General features: G+C 41.4%; 1 protein-coding gene and 1 long non-coding RNA gene across 3 annotated transcripts in view; both read left to right on the forward strand.

Moving 5' to 3' along the window:
* The window catches only part of anp32b (acidic nuclear phosphoprotein 32 family member B), a 53,734-nt gene extending 50,564 nt beyond the window's left edge, over window positions 1-3,170 (forward strand). For both annotated transcript variants that reach the window (XM_087995601.1, XM_043717108.2), the window contains exon 7: window positions 2,690-3,170. In XM_087995601.1, the coding sequence (XP_087851727.1) occupies window positions 2,690-2,763 (74 nt within the window). In that variant the 3' untranslated portion in view covers window positions 2,764-3,170. The remainder of the gene's footprint in view (window positions 1-2,689) is intronic.
* A 252-nt stretch (window positions 3,171-3,422) lies between these two features.
* Window positions 3,423-22,183, forward strand: LOC122563347 (uncharacterized). The gene is made up of 3 exons (XR_015759904.1): window positions 3,423-10,244; window positions 13,630-13,681; window positions 21,074-22,183. It is a non-coding gene; the product is annotated as an uncharacterized LOC122563347 (long non-coding RNA).
* Window positions 22,184-23,520: the final 1,337 nt, after the last annotated feature.

The following is a 23,520-nucleotide window of genomic DNA, read 5'->3' on the forward strand; positions in this document are numbered from 1 at the left end:
TCTGTTTCTTGACTATTCAGAATAATAGAGCACAGAAGGATGTTAATTGGCTCAATGAACACCAAAGTGCCCGTTCCTTGATAATTGTCTTCAATTAGTCCCATTCACCTAATCTTTCTACAATTACTGCACATGTTTCCTTTTCAGGAACGTACAGAAGAACTAGGAGCAGGAGTACGCATCTAGCCCCTCGCGCCTGCTCCAGCATTCCAAAAAGATCATGGCTGATCTTTTTAATGGATTTAGCTTCACTCACCTGCCCACTTACCGTAACCCTTAATTATTTTACTGTTCAAAAATAAGTCTATCTTTGTCTTAAAAACATTCAACAGGTAGCCTCAACTGTTTCATTGGGCAGGGAATTCCACAAATTCACAACTCTTTGGGTGTAGAAGTTCCTCCCCAGCTCAGTCCTAAATTTGCTATCCCTTATTTTGAGGCTAGTTCTAGTTTCACTTCCCAGTGGAAACAACCTCCCCGCTTCTACCTTAACAATTCCCTTCATAATTTTATACATTTCTATAAGATCCCCCTCATTCTTCTAAATTCCAATGTGTATAGTCCAGTCTACTCAATCTCTTATAAGTCAGCCCTCTCAACTCTGGAATTAACCTAGATAACCTTCCCTGCACCCGTTCAAGTGCCAATATATCCTTTCTCAAGTAAAGAAACCAAAACTGTACATGATACTGTAGGTGTGGCCTCACCAGCTACCTATACAATTGCTGCATAAACTCCATCCCTCTAGCAATGAAGGACAATATCCCATTTGCCACTTTAATTCCTGCAAACTAACTTTTAAGATTCATGACTCCCAGATCCCTCTGCATAGCAGCATGCTGCAATCTTTCACCATTTAAGTAATAGTCCATTTTGCTATTATTCCTACCAAAATGGATGACCTCACGTTTACCAACATTTACCTCCATCCGCCAGATCCTTGCCCACTCATTTAGCCTATCTACATCCCTCTGCACACTTTGCTTTACCATTTATCTTAGTGTCATCTGTGAACTCTGACACACTACACCACAGTACACAACTTATGTAACTAACTTCAGAAAATTCTTACTGAATGTGCTTCCATTATGTTATCAGGCAGCATATGCTAAATCCTGAAAACTTGCTGCATAAAATAATTTGTCTCATCTCCCCTCTGATTCTTAATTCCTTCCTTACCTTGTAAAAGTAAACATTTCGTTCAAGTGCTTAATCCCTTATTTAGGAACAAATGTATATATTCACAATCCTACATTAAATTCAAGGCAATATTCAACCAGGTTTTGCACCAAGGAGCCTTGGCAAAATTAAGAGGAATTAAGGGGAAAAATCCCCATTGGTGGAGTTGTACTTGGCACAAAGCAAGATGGCTATGATTGTGGCTGTTGGAGGTTAGTCATCTCAGCTCCAGTACATTGCTGCTGGAATTGCTCAGGATCGTGTCCTCGGTCCAACCATCTTCAGCTGCTTCATTAATTATATTCCCTCCATCATAAGGTCAGATTTGGGGATGTTGGTTGATGACTACACAATGTTCAGCACCATTTACAACTCAAATACTCAACCAGCTTGTGTTCATATGCAGCAAGACCTGGACAATATTCAGGCTTGGGCTAGTAAGTACTGAATAATATGCCAAATAAATGCCCAGCAATGATTGTCTCCAACAGAGAATCTAACCTTCAACCCTTGACATGGAATGGCATTACCATCATTGAATTCTCCATTATCAACATTCTGGGAGTTGCTGTTGACCAGAAACTGAACTGGACCAACTATGTTGAATACTGTGGCTACAGGAGCCAATCAAAGGTTGAGAACTCTGTGGCAGATAGTTTGACTTGACTCCACCACAGCCTCTACACCATCTGTAAGGAACAAGTCAGGAGGGAGTTTAAAAAACGTTGAAGAAAGACAAAATAGCCCACTTGGTTGACACTCCATCCACCATGTTCAAACTTCACTCCCTTCACCATTGATGCTCAGTGGCAGTAGCATGTGCCATCTGTAACATGCATTGTAGCACTTTATCAAGTCTCTTTCGACAGCACCTTTCAAACTTTGCTCTTTAGAAGGTCAAATACAATAGATTCATGGAAACACCACCACCTGCAAACTCCACTCTGAGCCACTCAACATCCTTACTTGGAAATATATTGCTATTCCTTCACTGTCAATGTGGTCAAAATGTGGAACACTGTGGGTGTTCCTGCACCCAGGGGACTGCAGCTGTTCAAGAAGCTAGCTCAATGCCATTAACTCCAGGACAATTAGTGATGGGCAATGAATGTTGCCTTGACCAATGACACACACACACACACATCAATGATTGAATAAAGGAGAAACCGTTTATACTTTTGTCTCAAATGTCGAAGAGCCAGTATTTTGGACATACCACACGTGAAAATTTGTATCTGTTTGAAGGCAGCTGCACTTTTTGTTTGTGAATCACTGATTGTAAACTCCCAGTTTTTCTTTGCCATTTCCCCTCCCACATTGTGAAAATGGTGGCTGCTCAATTTGTGCGTGTGACTCTTGACATGAGTTCCAGCATCATGTTGGCTAGCTGGAGGCTCTTGCTCCATCCCTGTGAAATCTCTGGCCTTAGTCGGAGTGACTTGTTAGAACGTGACATTTGAATGATGCGTTTGGTATCTTGGCATTGAAATCATTTGCTGTTATCTTACAGAGGAGGAGGAAAGCACTAAAGGACAGAAGAGAAAAAGAGACACAGAGGATGAAGGAGAGGAAGATGATGATTAAGAAGCCAAGTGGCCTGAAGGACTACTTAGTACTGGTTGGGCTGTAATGCCTCCCTTTCCTCCCCTGATCCCTGACCCTTACCCCAGATTGATGACTGTTGGATACCTGCACAGCACTGAATTATCATGGAGCCAGCAGTTGCCAATGTCTTGACATTCCTTGTATTTATAAATGCAGTTAATCCATATTCCAAAACCCACATGGAGTAGTGAAACTGGGTAGAATTTGGTCCAGTGCTTTTATGATATTGGGGTTTCTTAGGTTTCCTGCTAAGACTATTTCCATAGCAACAAGAACAGATGAGGTGATTGGATAGTCATGTTTGTAAATGACTGCCTGTTACAGCGAGGTTATAGTATCGATCTTTATGTAAGTCAAAAAGCTTTGTAAATAAAATCTTAAACTTTTTGGTTTGTTCTTCGATATTGCAATACCATTTTGGGTGTTATTTACAAATGCAAGATGTTTCTAAACTAACAGTTTTTGGAAAGTTAATAAATGGTTTCTTTTAAAAAGACAGTATTCATGTTTACTATCCATCGCTGGGCAGCACAACAAGCACCATTCTTGGTGGATTTGATGCAATTTTGTTGATAACTGAAAATTGGTTCAATCTTGGCTCTACGCAGTAAAAACTGACCTCAGCCCAGTTAGTAAATAACAGTGGAACAACTTGCCTCGGCACCCTTGATGGTCAAGGCTCCCTCCTTGCGATTATTGTTAAGTGGTCATCCTTGTTCAGTGTGCAACTAAGTATAGGAGTGATGTCGATCATGGTCAGATGGTCCCCTTCAAGACGTGCACAAATAATGAATGTTTAGATGAGAAACTTTTTAGGGTTAATTGTTCCTGCAGAACTGTTCTGAATGCTCAGGAGCGCAGAGGAGGTGAGAGGAGAAGAATGAGTAATCACGTTTGTAAATCTATCTGTGGGTGCCTGGAGATCATCTGTTCTTGAGAAGCCAGCTCTAAATATCAACATGTTACTGCCCAAAACTGGCAAAATCACCTTGGATACAACAAAATTAACCTGCTATTAATTTCACAGGAGATGCATAGTAGTGGATCCTTCGCAATGATGAGGTAATTCCTGGGAATACAGTAATTGGAAGCAATCCCCTCTAGGGCTGCTCCTTCTCATGCTTTGTTAAAGAAAATTCATTGTGCTTTATCACAATGTTTGGTGTTTTCACTTGCTATGCGTGTGGATGCATGCTATTCCTACTAGTTGTGGCAAGCTTTCCTGTAAATGTTGTCCATGGTTTTCTTTATTGACAGAAGCCATGATGAGGTAGATAGTTCAGTTACTGCTCAGAGCGTATAATTTTGCTATCCTGTATTCACTTTGCTTAACACCGTTTATAAAAAGAATCCAAAATATCAATTTTTCTGGAAGAGTTGAAGCGTGAATCTCAACCTAAGAGATTTTGATTTAGTTTATTATTGTCACATGTACCTAATTACAGTAAGACGTTTTGTTTTGTGTGCAGTATGGCAAGATCATAACAAAATCATAGGAAGGAATACAAGTTGCGCAAAAAGCAAGGTCAACATCACATTTGAAATTTGAGAGGTCTATTTAGCAGTCTAATAACAGTGGGGAAGAAGCTGTTCTTGTACCTATTGGTATGTGTGCTTAAGCTTTTGTATCTCCTGCATGACAGAAAAGGTTGAAAGATGATATAAGTGGGGTGGGAAGGGCCTTTGGCTACCTTTCCATGGCAGCGAGAAGTACAGATGGAGTCAATGGATGGAAGGTTGGCTTGTGTGATGGTTTGGGCTGTGTTCACAACTCTTTGTAGTTTCTTACTGTCTTGGGCAGAGCAGTTGCTGTTTCAAGTTGTGACACAGCCAGATAGGATACTTTCCGCGATGCATTTGTAAAAGTTGGTGAGGGTTCCTTAGGAATATGCCAAATTTCCTTAGCTTTCAGAGAAAGAAGAGGCATTGTGCCTTCTTAGCCGTTACATCGATGTGACTGGTCCAGGACAGGTTGTTGGTGACATTACTCATGCTAATTTACCAATGTACTGTCACCATAACTAGTTTAGTGCTTCACAATAATTCAATGGGCAGGGAACGTATCACACACAAAATGGTTATAGGAATCTTAAGCCCCGAGGGAGGTGGTGGAGATAGTGCTGTTGTCATTGAGCTAGAAATCTACGGCTCCAGGTTAAAGATCTGAGGGCCTGGATTTGGATCTCAGCACAGCAGACGGTAAAATCTGAAATCAGAAGGAAAATCTTGAATAGAAAGCTGATTTTCATTAAAAACCCATCTGGTTCACTAAATGCCCTTTTAGAGAGGGAAATCTGCCATCCTTAGCTGGTCTGGCCAACATTCTTGTGGATCTGAAGTCCAGTGTGGTTGACTACTAATTGCTGTCTGGGTAATTAGGGATGGGCACTGAATGCTGGTCTTGTCTAGTGACTAGAAACAAACATTATTACAAAAGCGGAAGTATTGGGCAAGCTAACAGAACTAAAAGTGGATAAGTCTCCTGGCCCTGATGGAATGCATCCCAGGGTATTAAAAGAGATAGTGAGAGAAATAGCAATTCCAGCAAATTGGAAAATAGCAAATGTGACGCCACTGTTATTTTGTTTTTAAAAAAAGGTAGACAAAATGTGGAATTATAGGCCAGTTAGCTTAATTTCTGTAGTGGGGAAAACACTTGAATCTATTATCAAAGAAGAAATAACAAGACATCCAGGTAGAAATTGTCCCATTGGGCAGATGCAGCATGGATTAATGAAAGGCAGGTCATGCTTGACTAATTTACTGGAATTATATGAAGATATTTTGAGTGTGGTGTAAAACAGGGACCCAGTAGATGTGGTGCATCTGGATTGCCAAAAGGCATAGCACAAGGTGCCACACAAAAAGCTGCTGCATAAGATAAATGTGCACAGCATTATGGGCAGTGTATTAACATGCATAGAGGATTGGTTAACTAACAGGAAGCAAAAAGTGGGGATAAATGAGTGATTTTTCTGTTTGGTGATCAGTGACTAGTGGTGTGCCTCAGGGATCAGTGTTGGGACTGCAACTGTTTACAGTTCACATAAATGATTTAGAGTTGGGGACCATGTGTAGTCTGTCAAAGTTTGCAGATGGAACTATGATGAGTGGTAGAGCAAAGTGTGCAGAGGACTGAAAGTTTGCAGAGGGATATCGGTCGCTTAAGTGAGTGAGCAAAGGTCTAGCAGATGGAGTACAATATTGATAATTGTGAAGCCATCCATTTTGGTAGGAATTAACAATTAAAAGGACAATTATTTGAATGTCAAAAAATTACAGCATGCTGCTGTGCAGTGGGTGTCCGTGTGCATGAATCACAGTAGGTTGGTCTGTAGGTGCAACAGGTAATTAAGAAGGCAAATGGAATTTTGTCCTTCATTGCTAAAGGGATTGAGTTTAAAAGTAGGGAGGGTATGTTGCAGCTGTACATTGTGCTGGTGAGGCCGCACCTGGAGTACTGTGTGCAGTTTTGGTCTCCTTACTTGAGAAAGGATGTACTAGCATTGAGTGGGTGCACAGGAGATTCCAAAGTTGAGAGGGTTGGCTCATGAGAGACTGAATAGATTGGGATTATGTTTGTTGGAATTTAGAAGAATGAGGGAGCATCTTATAGAAACATATGAAATTATGAAGGGAATAGATAAGATAGAAGCAGGGAGATTGTTTCCACTGGTGGGTAGAATTAGAACAAGTGGGCATAGCCTCAAAATAAGGGGATGCAGATTTAAGACTGAACTGAGGAGGAACATATTCACCCAAGGAGTTGTGAATCTGTGGAATTCTCTGCCCAGTGAAGTAGTTGAGGATTCCTCATTGAATGTTTTTTAAAGATTAAGATAATTTTTTGAACAGTAAGGGAATTAAGGGATATGGTGAGAAGGTGGGTAAGTGGAACTGAGGCCATGATTATCTTGAAATGTGGAATGGGCTGGAAGGGCCAGTGGCCAACTCCTGCTCCTGGTTCTTATGTTCTGTGAATTAATAATGAGAAAAGATGCCTATGAGACGTATTCATGGAAATCCCAAACCCTTCAGAGAGTAACCTTACCATGTGACTTGGGATTGGAGTTCTGTTTAGGTTGACATTGGGGAAAGAATATAGACAACCTTTTGATTACTTTGTATTGTGCAGAGACTCTCAAAATATATGAGAACTCAGTGAGGAAACAGTGTACAAACTAAAGGATTTTCCTTTTACCAAAGTAAAGGAGAGCCAATAGATCCTCAAATTTAACAAAGCACACCAGGATAATGCATTTCTCAACGATTCGGCCATTTTCTTTTTCAGGGTGTCATGAATTAGCATGGATTTCACTGCTTTGGGCTGTAAATATTATTTTGTAATTATTTCATTTCTGTACTGCCTTTCACATACCCATGGTCTGGACTCAAGATCCTGATGATGAGACAAATTCCAGGTCCCAAATCCCTGTAATGACTGCATTGGTTGTCATGTACAATGTTGGAATGACTGGCCATTCAGTGACTGAGGTTTGCTTTTGCTGATGTCTTGAAGTTGGCAGATATGGTCCTGAAGCTGGAGGACCTTTGACCCCGAACAATTGGGAACTGCGCCATTGGAGCTTATATAACTGGGAGAGAAGTAATGACGTTTCGCAATCGAAATGCTCTCTGAAGACTTCTTCATGAAGCTGGTTACAGCTGCCAGGCTGCTGCTGTGAGGGAGTTTTGATATACAGGGGTGCCTCAGCAGTGACCAGCTCATAATGTCAGCTAGACATAATGTCTAGCTTCAACAAAACTGGAACATAATGTTCAAGACTCGAGTTTTGCCAAAATGCAGCCTCTACCCTGCCTGTTCTTCTGCATCTGGGAAGTTTGTTTCTGTACATTAACTGAATTTCAGCTTCGAGAGGCTTCTGCCACACAGGTTCAAATATTGACCCTGAGTGATCCTTCAGTTGCCTCAATGATCTATGCCTGCTTTTAGGCAGGTAGCTTATAAAATGGGGGAGATACCAGGCTGTGGAGGGGGTCGCCTCCATTCTCCCTCTCCAAAGCTTCAATGCCAACTGCCTGCCCCTCTTCTGCAGTTATAATGTGTCCATCAATGCTCTTAATGCCTTTCAAGAGAGGTGGCACAGTGGGGGGGATAAAGTGCTTTATTTCCCCCTCTAATACTATGTTGATTTAGTCCACTCCCTCTCTCTCTCTATCCCCCACCCTCACATTTTGATATAAGCATTGCCCTTAACAGGCTTTGCTTGTAAATATTCAGTTGGCCACATGGGTATTTTCCTGATGGTGGAGAGAGAAAAAAATATAGACAGTTAGCTGTCACCCAGCCCTGAAGCAGCATGTTTCGAAATAGTCCAGAAGTGAGAAAATGCCAGCAAACTGGCACGCCAGCTGTTTACAGAAATTCATGATCTCTACCATTACAACCCTCCCAAGACTGAAAATATTACCCAGGTTGTCCCAAAGTGTTTTACAGCTAATTGACTACGTTTGACATTGTCAATCTGGTAAGAAACGTAGCAGCCAATTTTCATGCAAAGATCTCCCCACCAACAGTGTGTTACTAACTATATTTTTCTTGTATTTTTTTCAAGAGATGTGGGCTTTGCTGGCTGGGTGGCTCTATTGCCAACCACTAACTGTCCTTGAGAAGCTGATGATGAGCTGCCTTCTTGAACCACCACTGTCTGTTTGGCGATATTAATCGAGCAATGAATGCTATGGAGAACTTCCCTGATCTCATATGGGATTTTCAATGGTCCCCCAAGAGTCTAGTTGGAAACAGCTTAATATCTCATCTAAGTCAAGTCCATGGCATGTGAATTAAACAAATTACTTTGTAACAAAGCTGAGGGTGTTGTCCACTGCACTACAACTGCTACCTGTGGCTAACACTCTCTAGTGGCTGTAGTCCTGCATGAAGCAACATTGATATATTAATAGGGTTAGTAAATGATAAGAAAGTTGAATGTTATTCATCCACTTCCCATTAGCCTAATGAGGCCAATTTACAATTCTGTGAATTTATGGACAAAATAACTAAGCTAATGTCAAATGGAATTTTACAAAACTGGACCTTAAAACTGCTTTCAAAACAAAAAAAAAATTGCCTGTTTCCTGTTTTAGGGATGCTACAAAGAGATTTACAACCAATTAATTATTTTTGAAGTGTAGCCAGTTTTATGTAGGCAAAAGTGACATTCAGTGTTGCCCAGAAAACCTCCAAAAATATCAAATAAGATAAATGGTCAAACAATAATCTTGTTTTAGTGACATTATTTAAGGGAGAAATGTTAGCCAGTTAACCTACCTAAATTCCTATGTCCTTCAAATTGATATTTTATGTCAAACCAGTTGGGTAGAGGCTTTGGTCTAATGTCTTACTCAGAAAATACTATCACCAAAAATGTTGTAATTCCCCAGTAGGATATGGAGGTTTCAATCTCTATTGTGTGTGCGATCCAAGTGTGGTTGAACCCAGAACCTTCTGATCAATGAGATGTGAATCAAATTTTCATGGTCTAGTGAGTACAGCATGGCACTGGAGTTTTAGCTTCCAATGTCTTTTAAGGTAATTGTAAACCAATAAGTTGGAATCAAGAGAGGATCATTGCACTACTGTGTGTGCGTGTGTGTGTTGAATGTTGAAATCATTGGGATGGTGTTGATGGAGAGAGGAACAAACACTGTCTGCCTGTTTTAAACTGCCTCTTCTGACTCTCTTGGACATAAGGGACCTATCTGAAGATATGACCAAAGCTTATAGTACTGTATTATAAAAAAAAAAGTGTAATTTTGGTTACACTCTAGATACTGCTAGATCTGTTGAGTTTTTCCTGCAGCTTCTGTTTTTTCTTGTTGACACTTATGGCATTGTGATTGGAAATGTACATTATATTGGAGTGGTGTTGATACTCTGATAGATCTTAATATTGTCACAATTATTCAAATTGTCTTTGTAATATTATTAAATAATTCCTTATCACAAAACCAATCAATTCCTGTTTACCACTTTAGCTTGTTTGACAGTGTTATTTACAAATTACTTGGCCATGAATTGGGGTGGAAATTATTCATCCCTTTCTCTTTGTTGACAAAAGTAAATTTATATTGGTTCCAAGTGTCTGTAATATTTGCCTCTCTCAAGAGAATGATTCTGCATATCAGAATATAGTGTTAATAATAAAATGTTATGGTCTCTGTTGGATGTGTTCAGAATTGTGGAGAAAGACTTTGAACTTAATATGATTGTGTGTGTTTAAGATTGAGATTTCTGAACTTTAAGAAGCCAACACCAAAAATGCAGACTATTTTTGTTAGTAAAAGACAACTGCGATCTGTAGCTGTTGATTTGTCTATTTTTAACGTGAGAAAGGTGCTGCTTCTAATTGTGTTTTCTCTTCCAGCGTATCCATCAGGAATATCAGAACATCCTTGTGTTTGGATTTGGAGAGTTATTCTGGAAAATAAGAATCATGGTAAATTATTCACTTCCAAATTTCCTACAGGTCTTCCTTCTCGTATCATCATCAATTCTCTGAAAGAAGGCTGGTCCAACATACAGTGTGGCAAGCCAGCAGTTTCCAAATCCACCAATGTTTGAATGAGGATCAAAACAAGTGACAACAATCTGATCAGTATCATTAGCCAACTGATTAAACTGGCTCCAAGGCTGCTCTAGCAACATGAGTGTTTTAGGCTGGATTTTTGAATATTGATAGTGGTGACTCCAACTTTCTTTCTCTCACATGGCTGACTAGGAATCTTCTTTACTTTTACTGTTTGACCACAAAGCTTCTGGCTTAGAGGCAGGAATGATACTCTGTGCACCACAAACTGCGTATCATTCTTCTAGGTTATGAGGCGGTTTTGATAACACTTTCAGGCTTTAAATATTTCAGCTGTATTCAAATGAGTTTAATGATAAATATTAATATAAAGCCTCCTCTCTGCTAAAATCAATGATGAAATCAACTCTTCATGGTCCCTAGATATGTATTAAAATGTATTACTGTTGGAGCAGGGTTAATGTTTTATTGTATAGAAAATATGTGTATCTTAAGGTGCAAAAGAACTCCCTTCAATTCCTTATAGGAAGGAATGGCAGATTGGAAACCCATCTGGTAATAATCATTTCAAGCTTCAATAAAAATGCCACACATTTGAACTGTTTCTGACTTTGGTTTTAAAGAGATTTGTGTTTGGTGTGTAATTTTTTTTGTCTCACAAAACACTGAAGTGATACTCTGAACAGCAAGTTTTATGGGGGTGTATGTTTATGGGTAGCTTTTGTATTATCTATCAATTGCAGCCGGCAGACTGCGATTAAATGCATTTGAAGACGTGCTGTTCAGTCTATGGCTTCATTTTGGTGCATAAAAATGTGTTGCTGGAAAAGCGCAGCATGTCAGGCAGCATCAAAGGAACAGGAGAATCGACGTTTCGGGCATAAGCCCTTCTTCAGGATTCCTGAAGAAGGACTTATACCCGAAACGTCGATTTTCCTGTTCCTTTGATGCTGCCTGACCTGCTGCGCTTTTCTAGCAACACATTTTTAAGCTCTGATCTCCAGCATCTGCAGTCCTCACTTTCTCCTCGTTCATTTTGGTGCAGGATGTTCCTGTTTATTGCAGTGTTCCTGTTGATCAGGGAATGGGAAAGAAACAAATGTGACAATTCAGTTCTGAGGAAATAACAATAAGAATCCTAACAGAATCCAACAGTCCACAAGGACTGAATGACTGTGATAAAGAACTTTTGCCCATGTTCGTCCTTCAATTTTGACCTCTTTTACATTCCTGATTTCCCCCACTTCACTCTTGGTGCTCATACATTCAACAGCCAAGGCCCTAAGCTCTGGGATTCTCTCTCCCCTTCTTTAAAATGCTGCTAAAAACCTACCACTTTAGTCAATAATTTGTTTGCCATTCCTAACATTTCGTGTTGCCCATATTTTGGACACTTTGACCAGTTTATATACTAAAAACATTTTATCCATGCGGTCTTGTTGGTGAGGTGGATGAAGCAACACAGAAGTCAGTTTGTGGTTCAATTGAGTTCTATTAACAAAATGTTCCTTCTTAAAAACATGCTGCATTTCCCAAATTCCCATAATATTTGCCTTCAACTGTTAAGGAAGAATATTAATCGCAATGATCCATGGTGTTTGAGCTGGACTATTGGAATCTCCTTGCTCTCTGGTGTGAGGCAGTCTCACTTACACAAAGGTGGGTCTTGCATGTCCGTGCAGATCTCCTTCTAGGTCTCCTTCTGCCACGTGTTTTGTTGCGGGTCTTCACTGAGGGGGTGGCTTCCAGGTGCATGTTTTTATCCTCCCTCTCACCCCAGACCTTCCAGAATGTTCTGAAATCTTTAACCAATGGGGTCATGAGCTGAGTTCAAATCATTTAAATAGGGCCATGCCAACACCTTTCTCTGTTGCCATGCTAGGAAGTGTAAAAGTGCACATACTCAAGAAGTCAAGGTGCCAGAAAGTCTGATCAATACCTCTCCAATACATAATCCTCAGGCTGATTGTAACTCATTTCCCTTGAACCTTTGTAACCTCATTGACCTTAGATTCCCTGTAGCCGATAGTTGCTGGCTGCTGTTTGATTTGGCCAACTTTCTTTGACAGCTAATTTCTCTGGCTGTGGGTTAATTTAGAATGTCCAATTTTAGACCCAGGTCACTCAACTACACTCGTTTTGTGGGTCAGGCAGAATACTACCACCAGACACATTTTCCCCATTCCTCCACTGTCAGAATTCCACAGGGATTGTTCCACAACATCCAAATCCATCCTTCCTAAGGAAGGATCTCCATCTCATCCTGGATCATCACCCTATCGCTGAAAGCCAAAATATTATTTCAGGACTCTTATGGACCTAATCTCCTGGAGATCTCCCCTCCACAGCTTCCCACTTCATCGCCTCCCAACCCCATATAGCCTGCTTCCCACCTCCTTCAGAAAGTCCAAGTTTCTCCCTATCAGTTCCAGAGGATGTTTTCATTTGAAGGTGCTGCAGACCTTTCAAGATCTGTAATCTTAACTGTGAAAACAGGTCAAAACCACTTTCACTGTGTTTAATTTTTTAGTCCTTTACAGTCCAGTCAGGCTACTATGGGAAAAACATTTGTTACTTCAGAGAGCTTTATAGATTTCTTTCCATGGACAATATCCTCAAGACTTTAAAGAAATGACTGCTGGTCTAATTGTCAAATCCCTGAAGAATCTATGTCGCAATTACTGATCGGCTTTTTCCCCTGGTTAGAGAGTCTAGAATATGAGTTCCAGTTTCAGAAGAAGATTGTAAATTTAGAATTCTTTCCCCCTGAGACTTGAGACTACTTGGTTATTAGATTTTGGCAAATTTTTGGATGCAAAGGAAATTATGAGTGCTCATAATTCACCATAACTAGGTAATAGACTTTAATAAACATTTAAAAAATTTAATTTGAGGATGTGAATGTCACTGATTAGGCCAACCTTTATTGCCGAAACCAATGTGTTTTTTAGAAGATAATGGTGAGTTGGCTTCATGAACTGCTGCATTCCCTGAATTATAGGTACACCTATTGTGTTGTTAGGATAGAGTTCCAGGAATCTGGCCAAGCAACAGCAAAGTGAAGACAAAATAATACCAAGTCATAATGATTGATGCTTGAGGGGAACTTGCAGGCAATGGTGTTCCCATGTGTCTGCTGCCCTTATCCTTTCAGATACTAGGCTGTTGGTTAGCAAGGTGCTGTTGAAGTTGATATAGTGAGTTTTTATTTTTTTCTTCTTTTTAGAGCCAGCTCTCAGAGTGGACAGGATGTCTGAGTTTTTTTTTCTTATTTGTTTTTCTTTTTTTTGTACAGGTGTGGAACACAGTGAAAGACACAAGGTGCACAAATCTTTATTCGGTTTATGGTGAGTTTTTATTAGATACACATTGAATAGTATTGGGCCAGGTTTGACAGTGGGGATGACCCATCTAGTAGGGCAGGAGAGTGATGGGTGGGACTCCTTCATCTTCCTGCTTTGGCCTCAATTAAATTTAATGTTGGAAAGCTTATCCCCATTCCTGCCCTACTGCTAAATGAGGTCCTTAAGTGGACAATTATTGCCCAATTAATCTCTCTGTACTGGACAGTGATACTTAGCACATTGAGCCAGAGCTTTTCAGTTAGTTCATTTCCCCAAATGCTTCCACTTCAAGTGATCTGATATGCCTTTTACTTTTGAATTTTCACTTTTTATCTGCTACCACCACCTTTTCAATCTGCACGTTCCAGATCAAAGCAACTCAACTGCACTTAAAAATGAAATGCTCCTCATCTCCCCTCTGGTCATTTTGCCAATTATTCACACTGCCTACTGGTTACTAACATACCTGTTTATAAACGTTTTGGTTTGAAGACTTAAATCATCAGCACCATTGTGTAATACTATCAAATAAAGTTGCTTTTCAAGCGTTTTTAAGAAAGTGAAGTTTGCTACTGAGTAACTGGGAGAAATCATTGTCCCAATTAAGCTAATAAAGCAGGATGCAAGACAAGAAAGATGTCCTCAATGCCTAGTCTGCCACTGTGTGCAGGAAAATTACTAGATCAGTTGAATTTGCTTGTCTCAAGCAGAAGATTGAATTTTTAAAACCCATTGCCTACATAAATTGGACTACGATGAAATGGTGCTCTGTGTGTTTTGATAGACATCCAACATTTTTTTTGAAAATGAAATTTTTGTAATTTCCTGTTAAGTACAAGAATGGGAAAGGGTTAGATTTAAACACTGAAAAACAGAACAAATTGAAATTGGGCAAAAATGAAATTGGAGATTGTTGTTGTGTGAACTGCTGGAAATTAAAGGATATTACCCTGTAGTATTTGCGTAAAAGCAAATTATTTCTGTTATCATTGAAGAAAATGATTTATTTGCAGTACAAGTAGTTTGTGAATTTGCTTAAAATAAAATCTTCAGAAGTACTGAATATAATATCTGAATAATATGCAGGGCCTGAAGGAAAAGGGAATAGCTTTTTTTGACTCGCATTTGGCTTGAACATCATTGTACACATCAGCATGGACCATGTTTCTATGCGACAGACTTTATGATCTGACTCCACTATATATTGTAATGATTATTATTAAAAATGTTGCAAGTCTGCAGGTCTTGTTTTACTGTATTATCTGCAATCGTAACATATCATGCCTCTTACTGTTATATTAACCCATAGTTATCGACTGCTTATTGGTAATTGATTTATTAGACCATTATCATTAACAAGACATTAAAACCCTAGAAGCCCCAACAGAGTGGAAGCAGGCCATTCGGCCCTTTGAGTCTACACTGATCCTCTGAAGAGCATTCCTCCCAATCCCCACAGCCCTATACTTTCTATGGCTAATCCAGCTAACCCATACATTCATGAACACTCTACGCAATTTAGCAAGGCCAATCCACCTAACCTGCACATCTTTGGACTGTGGGAGGAAATCGGAGCACCTGATGGAAACCCATGCAGGCTCTGGGAGAAGGTGCAAACTCCACACTCGCAGCTGCCTGGGAATTGAACCTGGGTCCCTGGTGCTGTGAGTGGGCAGTGCTAACCACTGAACCACCATGACCAATGTGCCTATAAACAATATATCTCAAAAGCCAATGGACAAATTTTAATGATGCTTGTAAGAAATGATTAGTTTTAGGCAAAGCTAGATTTCTTTATGGAATGTTATGGGTTATTTAATTCAAGATATTGATGATTATTTTAAAATATTGTGCATTGTCTCAAATTTTGTAAGGTCAGAGTCTTCAGAATGAGATGTTGAATATGGATTGACTTGAAGCATCCCAAGTGAATCATAGAGATGTATAGCATGAAAACAGACCCTTCGGTCCAACTCTTCCATGTAATCAGATACCCTAAATTAATCTAGTTCTATTTGCCAACACTTGGCCCATATCTCTCTAAACCTTTCCTATTCATATACCCATCCAGATGCCTTTTATATGTTTAATTGGAAGCACTAGCCTTCAGAGCGCCGCTCCTTCATCAGGTAGTTGTGGCGATAGGATCTGATGAAGGAGCGGCAATCCGAAAGCTAGTGCTTCCAATTAAACCTGTTGGACTATAACTTGGTGTTGTGTGATTTTTAACTTTGTACACCCCAATCCAACACCGACATCTCCAAATCATGACTTTTATACGTTGTAATTGTACCAGCCTCCACCATTTCCTCTGGTAGCTCATTCCATACAGGCACCACTCTTTGAGCCTCTTCCTAAAGCTCAAACACTCCAGCCCTGGCAGCATCCTTGTAAATCATTTCTGAACCCTTTCAAGTTTCACAACATCCTTCCACTAGGAGGGAGACCAGAATTGCATGCAATATTCCTAAAGTGGGCCTAACCAATGTCCTGTACAACTGCAACATGAATGGAACCTCTTATTTATGTTTTTTTAAAAAATTATAGTTATCTAGCATCAACCAGGTAGGGAAAATCCTCAAGGAAGACCTGCATTGTTTTAATGATGTTAAACTGACATGGTGTGACATGGGTTTGCGCTCTCCTGAGAGCCACCTTCACCCTATTGAATTCACTCAATACAGAACACAGGTTGTAATTTCTGTGTTTTCTTTTAATTCATTCACAGGATGGATATCACTGACCAGGCTAGCAATAATTTCCTCGCGGGCAGTTCAGAGTAAAGAACGTATATGACCCCCAGACTCTTAGCATAGGCTAGACTGATAAACTGATTCCTGGTGAAGGGCTTTTGCCTGAAACGTCGATTTTCCTGCTCCTCGGATGCTGCCTGACCTGCTGTGCTTTTCCAGCACTCTAATCTAAACTCTGGTTTCCAGCATCTGCAGTCCTCACTTTTGCCTAGACTGATAAAGACCACAGTTCCCTTCTGTAAATAACATTTGAAAAAGTTTCCATTGTCATCTTAACTTTGGACTCTTATTTCTGAATTTTTAAAAATTGAATTCAAATTTCACCATCTGCCATGGTAGGATTCAAACCCATCTCCCCAAAACCTTACCAGGGTCTCTGGATTAATAGTCCAGCAATAATACCACTAGACCATCGCCTGTCCAATAAAAACCTGATGACATTCTCTTTCTGTTTTGAACTCTGTGTAAGATTGTTAATCCACGTATATAGGGTCATTTCTAGATTGTTACAATCTGATTTTATCATAGATGTTCACATTGAGTCTACATGGTGATTAGGCAGGATATCTTATCTGTGCAGGTCAATGCAACTTCAATTGTTTTGTTTTTTTAGACAACAGATTGAAACTATCAAGTGGTTTCATCCATCTGCATAAAGTATAGCTGTCATTGTTAGTACCAATTACTAGCATGTGCATGAAAATTACATTGATAACTTTTGAGTAAAATTCATAATTTTATTAGGAATTAATAATTTCTTTCATATTTCAGCAAGAAAAGAAGAGGTACTAGAGAAATTGATTGATTGGATTAAAATAAAGATAAGCAGGAGGTACTTAAATCTAGCAGTATAAAAATCATCTGGTCTGTATGAGATGTCTCTTAAGTTACTCAGAGTGGAAACTACAGAGACTCTGACCAATAATGTCAGTCTTGTTAGATATGGGTGTTGTGCCAGATGGTAACACTGTTCAAAAAGAGGGAATAGTATTAAACCCAATGTTGATCTTACTTTGGACACTTTGACCAATTTATATTAAACTCATTTTACTCAAGTGCTATACTTGTGAGACAATTAAAACAGAGTTGATTTGCAATTCAGCACAATTTTATTCACAAAATATACAAAAGACACAAAAAGAAGCCATACGGCCAAATATTATTTAAAACCCCGCTCTTTCACAATAAAGATTCCTATTCTTACATAATTATTCTACCAGTCGCAACATTAAGTCTTTGTTGCAATCCTTTCTAAACTACTCCAGCCACCAGACTAGGAACAGGTGTAACCTATGCAGTGAAACTTAGCCAGGCTGTGTAGTCGGCTTTGATGAATTTGATGAAGGTTAGCTTCAGATGTAGTTGTCTTCCCTCTCCCTCCCCAGCTGGTCAGAGCTCCTGGGCCAAGTCAAGTCTTCACTGAGGAAATGGCTGCCAGGTGTCCCCTCTTATCCCTCCCTGCTGCTTCTTTCCAGAAAGTTCACTGACCCTTAGTCAAACGATTTTCCAGTCAAGTTCATGGCATCCAATGGGTTATTGGATGTCATGGCCCCCACTGAGTACCTGGTGAACAGGAATATTCCTAGCTGGGCAGCACTGTGGCTCAGTAGTGGGCACTGCTGCCTCACAGCGCCAGGGACTCGGGTTTGATTCCAGCCTCAGGCGACTGACTGTGTGGAGTTTGCACATTCTCCCCGTGTCTGTGTGGGTTTCCTCCAGGTGCTCCGGTTTCCTCCCACAATCCAAAGATGTGCACGTCAGGTGAATTGGCCAGGCTACATTGCCCATAGCGTTAGGTGCATTAGTCAGAGGGAAATAGCTCTGGATGGGTTATTCTTTGGAGGGTCAGTGTGGACATATTGGACCAAATGGCCTGTTTTCACACTGTAGGGAATCTAAACTAACCTGGAGTATGACTTGTTGCCCTATTTCGAATTCAGTGGGGTTGACTTTGCCATCAAAGTAGGCTTTACCTTGTCTCTCTTAATGATCCATCCTAACACTGTCTGCCTTTTGCAGCAACATGGACTTTGTTGAGCAATGCTTGACTGGCGTTTTGCGGTTGAGGGATGAGAATACTCGTTCAGATAGATCCATGCCCAGCAGCGAGTTTGATCCCCATGTGCCGTCTGGTCATCAGGATATGGGGAGTGACTCCTGTAGTGCTCAAGACTGTTTCTCACTAACATCCAACATAAAGGGTGGAACTATGTTGCAGTTGGTGCTGTTCTACTGGACAACCATTCTAAGCAGTGCTTTATTGGTGCAATTCACTGGCAAGTCCCTCCATTGGTACGGTGGAGTACCTCTGGTTTGCTCTCTGCTTATGGGTGGAACACTCTAGAATAATGACCAATCTGGCCACAGTTGGCACATCTTCCTGTGGCGATTGCTCAAACCTTCCCTGCAGGGGGTGGTAGCAGCAGCTACTCTCGTTATTTCCGTCACCCTCTTCGTTGCTCCATACCAGGTCATGGCTGGGATTTACTGTGACCAGGTGCATCTTTCCAGCCTTGCTGCACGGCTTTTTACTAACCCCTGGACCTCATTTTCCCACAGCAGACAATTCCTCAGAGCAGCCACGCCTGTGTGTGTGTGTGTGTGTGTGTGTATGTATCGTTGTCAAAACTATCGCAGGCCTTCTTACTCCCTTGGGACTGAGACCAGTTGGCCTAATCTGCACCTTGAGCTGGATTCTGCTACCCAATGACAGCAATGAACTGCGCCCAACAGCCCCTAATGAATGTAGTCGCTGTTCCTATTTCTTTTGCTGCTCTACAGGGTCCCCTCTATTTTGGTTGACCTCAAATTGCCCTCTGCCCACATTTTGTGGATGGGGTGAGGACTGAGGGGCTCAAGCACATTAATATCAGCTTGAATTCCTCAGGGTCATCAAGCCTGTGCAAAATCCTCTGCTGGTGGGAGTTTTCGAACAATGGATAGGGGTCCGAGATTGGGTTTGAAGGCAGGGACATTTTTGGCTGTCTCTGTCAGTTGTACCATTATGGGTAGGACTGTGTTGTTGATATTGGCAACTTTTTGCCTATCTCGACAACTGGTGGTTCGTGGGTTCACTGGGGCTGGATGGGAAAAGCAAGGTACTGTGGATGCTGAGGAATGTGGAAAGTAGGAGTTCCTCCTGGAAAGGGCTGGTGGGGGATTTCCAACCCGTTTGGTTCTCAGGGTGCCAATGTGCTTCCTCCCTAATGATCCCCAGTCCACCTCGTGGCTCTTCTCTTCTGCCCTCAAGGTGCACGTTAGCCATTCCTGGACCACAAATGGGTACCTTAATCGATCAAACTCACAATGGTACTTTGATCGATCTACAGTGCAGACTTTACTCTGTTGTTTTAATGGCAGAAAGCTGTGATCACTGCCAGCAAATTAGTCAATATTCCCATCTGGCTCAGTCACAGCTTTTTGGGGTGTGACATGATCCTAAATTGCACGTTGTTCCCCTACAGGCCTCCTCTTCCTGGGCTGGAAACTGCCCTGTGTGTAGCAAATTCGCCTGGTTCCTCTGTTCCTGCTCTTGAAATTTGGCTGCATTTGCTTGGTTCTATTCTTTGCGTTCTCTGGCTCTTCTTTAAAGCTTTACATTTCCAACTTCTTTCCCTTTCGCTTGTTCAATACAGCTGGCTGTCGCGAGAGCTGTACTTAAATTGGAGATATGCTTACTGAACTCTCTAACCCAACAGTTTGGCCCTTTGGATCCCAAATCTGAAGCTACCACAGTGCAGTATTTGGGCCACTTCACATGCAAATATTTCCTTAAGGTTTCTCCCACTCTGAGTGGTCTGCCATTGTTCTGCTTTCGAGGGTCCATCCAATGGGTGTAGGGAAGTGAACAAGGTTGGGGTCCAGCTTGCATTGAATTCCCACCAGTCTGTTTGAGTCTAATGCACAAGAGGTATGTGACCCCACCCCCACCCCCATCCCCACCCCCTGCCCTGGGTGTCTTGCAGAGTTTATGTTTCCTCCTTGAATAGTTTAGCTTCAAATACCTGCTGTTTTATTTGTCTCACTCCACAGATGCAGCGTGCAATCTAATGATTGGTCACTCACCTCTATCCTCAAACACCCACTTGAATCCTGGCCGTCACATGGGGCAGCTGCCTTCTTAACCAGGCTCAGGTATTCAAAACCTTCACGGACTTGGTAGATTAACTAAGGAGAAAATGTTTCCAGTGGCAGGAGGGTTATAACCAATATGAGAAACTTGTGGTAACTGGCAAAAAGAACAGAAGTGACATGAGGGGATTAAATGCACAATGATTATTGTGATGTGGAATGCACTGCCTAAAAGAATGGTGGAAGCAGATTCAATAGTTTGTCATCGTCGTTAGCAATCACTCAGTAATGAGTATGATTATCCACCTAAGAAATTCAGTGTCACTGCTCACGTGTGGACCTTCAGTGGGTCCTTCAGTGGCAGATAAGCCCAATCCTAGAGCTGCATCTCCAATCACACATTGGCAGATTTTACCAGGAGGTGGCAGTAGCTCTTGGCCTTGAGATTGTTGGCACTCCTTTCTCCAGTTCCTTTTGTTTGCAACATTGGGAACCCGGGGCTTGTCTGCTTCCATCGGCTTTCTTATTTTTACTTTTGCTCTTTTGTTTCTTTGTTTTCTTTTCTTTAAAGCCTGGAGACTGGCAGCTGAGGGAGAAGGCCTCTGCCACTAATCGTTGAATGAGCCAGACATGCCTCCACACCAGCCTGGGGTCTCCTGGCAAGCAAGGAACAGGTTCCAGGCTGACTCCCCTGCCCTAGACTCGCAGGCCGGGCTGAGGCTGCAGGTCTGCAGCTAGGCCTGGGTGCCTGAAGAAGTAGGAGTGTTGGTGAAAGGGATGGACAATGGATTGGCGGCAGCTTCTGGAGGATTGGAAACAGGAGACTATGTTCACCGATGAGGCAGCTTCCAGTGGAGGGAAGTCTCGGCTTGGTACGTTGGTTTCCTGGTGTGGTGGTTTCGTCTCTGTGTGGAGGTCTTTAGATATTCCTGCAGCCCAGCAGACAGTCTCAGCCAGGAGTGGCGGTCTCTGCCTGCCATGGTGGTCTTCATCGGTGAGGGCTAATCGCCCAGTTTTCCAATGGGCCTGACTTGGTAATCTTGTCCCAGCATGGAGTCAGGGTTTTTCATCGTTTCCTAATAGGTTTTACCCGAGCCCAGGAGCTGTTAACTGATCTGTGATGAACTTATCTTAATTTTACTTTTTGAAAAATTCTGTATGACTCCTGTCAGTAATAGAGGTACTGTGGTAGGGTGACTTTTAAAACTTTTCACTCTATTTTCATGTAAAAGTACATGGGACAATAAATTTCTATTCTATTTTCCATACCTCCTCTTGTTGACAGGCATTCTCAAAGAATTGTGTCCCTTCATGCAGGAGTTTCCTTCAAGGTAGTTTCTTCTGAAGCAAGGTCTCCTATGCATTGCCACCTATGTTGCATTTCATCGACGTGAAGGGAGTCTTTGAAATGCTTCTTTTGTCCTCTTATCCAAGTATGGCAGGACTACCTTACGCTGAAAGACTGGAGCGACTGGGCTTGTATACCCTTGAGTTTAGAAGACTGAGAGGGGATCTGATTGAGACATATAAGATTATTAAAGGATTGGACACTCTGGAGGCAGGAAACATGTTTCCGCTGATGGGTGAGTGCCGAACCAGAGGACACAGCTTAAAAATACGGGGTAGACCATTTAGGACAGAGATGAGGAGGAACTTCTTCACCCAGAGAGTGGTGGCTGTGTGGAATGCTCTGCCCCAGAGGGCAGTGGAGGCCCAGTCTCTGGATTCATTTAAGAAAGATTTGGATAGAGCTCTCAAGGATACTGGAATCAAGGGTTATGGAGATAAGGCAGGAACAGGATACTGATTAGGAATGATCAGCCATGATTATATTGAATGGCGGTGCAGGCTTGAGGGGCAGAATGGCCTACTCCTGCACCTATTGTCTATTGTCTATGTACCTTGAGGTGGGCAAAGAAAATTTGCTTTGGTAGTTGGAACTTGGCATCGTAAGCATGTGGCCGGCCATGGAGTTGGCTTTGGATAATCATGGCCTCTGCTGGGTCTATTAGTTGTTTCGAGGATGCTGATGTTAGTACATGGGGTCCTGGGGTGGCATCGATACATAGTCCAAGTTTCGGAGCCATATAGACGAGTTGGAAGAATGACTGCCTTATGTGCAAGGATCTTGGTATCTTTGACACTTATCACAGTATCAAAGATTCTATCCTTATGTATCCAAAGGTGACATTCGCTAATTCAATGTGATGTTGAATTTCCACATCGATGTCAGCCTTAGAATTGGATTTAGCTTCAACCTCAAGAAGACTCAAATCCTTTACCAATCCGACCCAGGTCAAATTCTGGTCCATCTTTCCATTAAGGTCAATGGAGAAATCCTCCTAAATGCGGAACATTCCCCTTACCTTGGAAGCTATGTCTCATCTAAGGCATTCAGTTGTAACTTTCAAAAGAGAATTGTATAAATATGTAAAAGCGAATTTGCACAGTAACTTGCTGAGGGAAATGAGATGAAACGGATGGTTCTTTTAGAGGAGGTATAGGCACAGTGGGGTGTTATTCTGTAATACTTACAATTTGCAGAACATTTTGAATTGATCAAAATATATTTACAATGTAGGGGTGCTTCCACTTAAAGTGTTGACATGTTGCCTTCTATTGTTGATATTTTCTCTTGTTTTTAACAGATTTTTAGCTTTGAAAGATGATCCATCTGAAATGTTAACTCTGATTCTCTGCACAGATGCTGTCAGAGATGCTGTGTATTTCCAGCACATTCTGCTTCTGTTAACAATTCATTTGAAGATTGGCAATTCAGATATGGAGCAGCACCACCAGGAGACAAGCAGTAGTACTGCAGGTAGAAACAGCACCACCTACAGGTATTTGCTGGAAGCACTGCGAACATCATGATTCTCAGGTGATTTCATTCCTTTTAGAAGCTGGCATTGTTCTCATTGGAACCCAGAGGGATTGATGAAGGTGTTCAGATTAATGAAACAAAAACAGAAATTGCTGAAGAAACTCACCAGGCCTAACAGCATCTGTGGAGAAAGC

The sequence above is a fragment of the Chiloscyllium plagiosum genome, unplaced genomic scaffold (genome assembly GCF_037043375.1).
Source record: "Chiloscyllium plagiosum isolate Xiang-an unplaced genomic scaffold, Cpla_swu_hap1 HiC_scaffold_2, whole genome shotgun sequence".
Taxonomy (NCBI): domain Eukaryota; kingdom Metazoa; phylum Chordata; class Chondrichthyes; order Orectolobiformes; family Hemiscylliidae; genus Chiloscyllium; species Chiloscyllium plagiosum.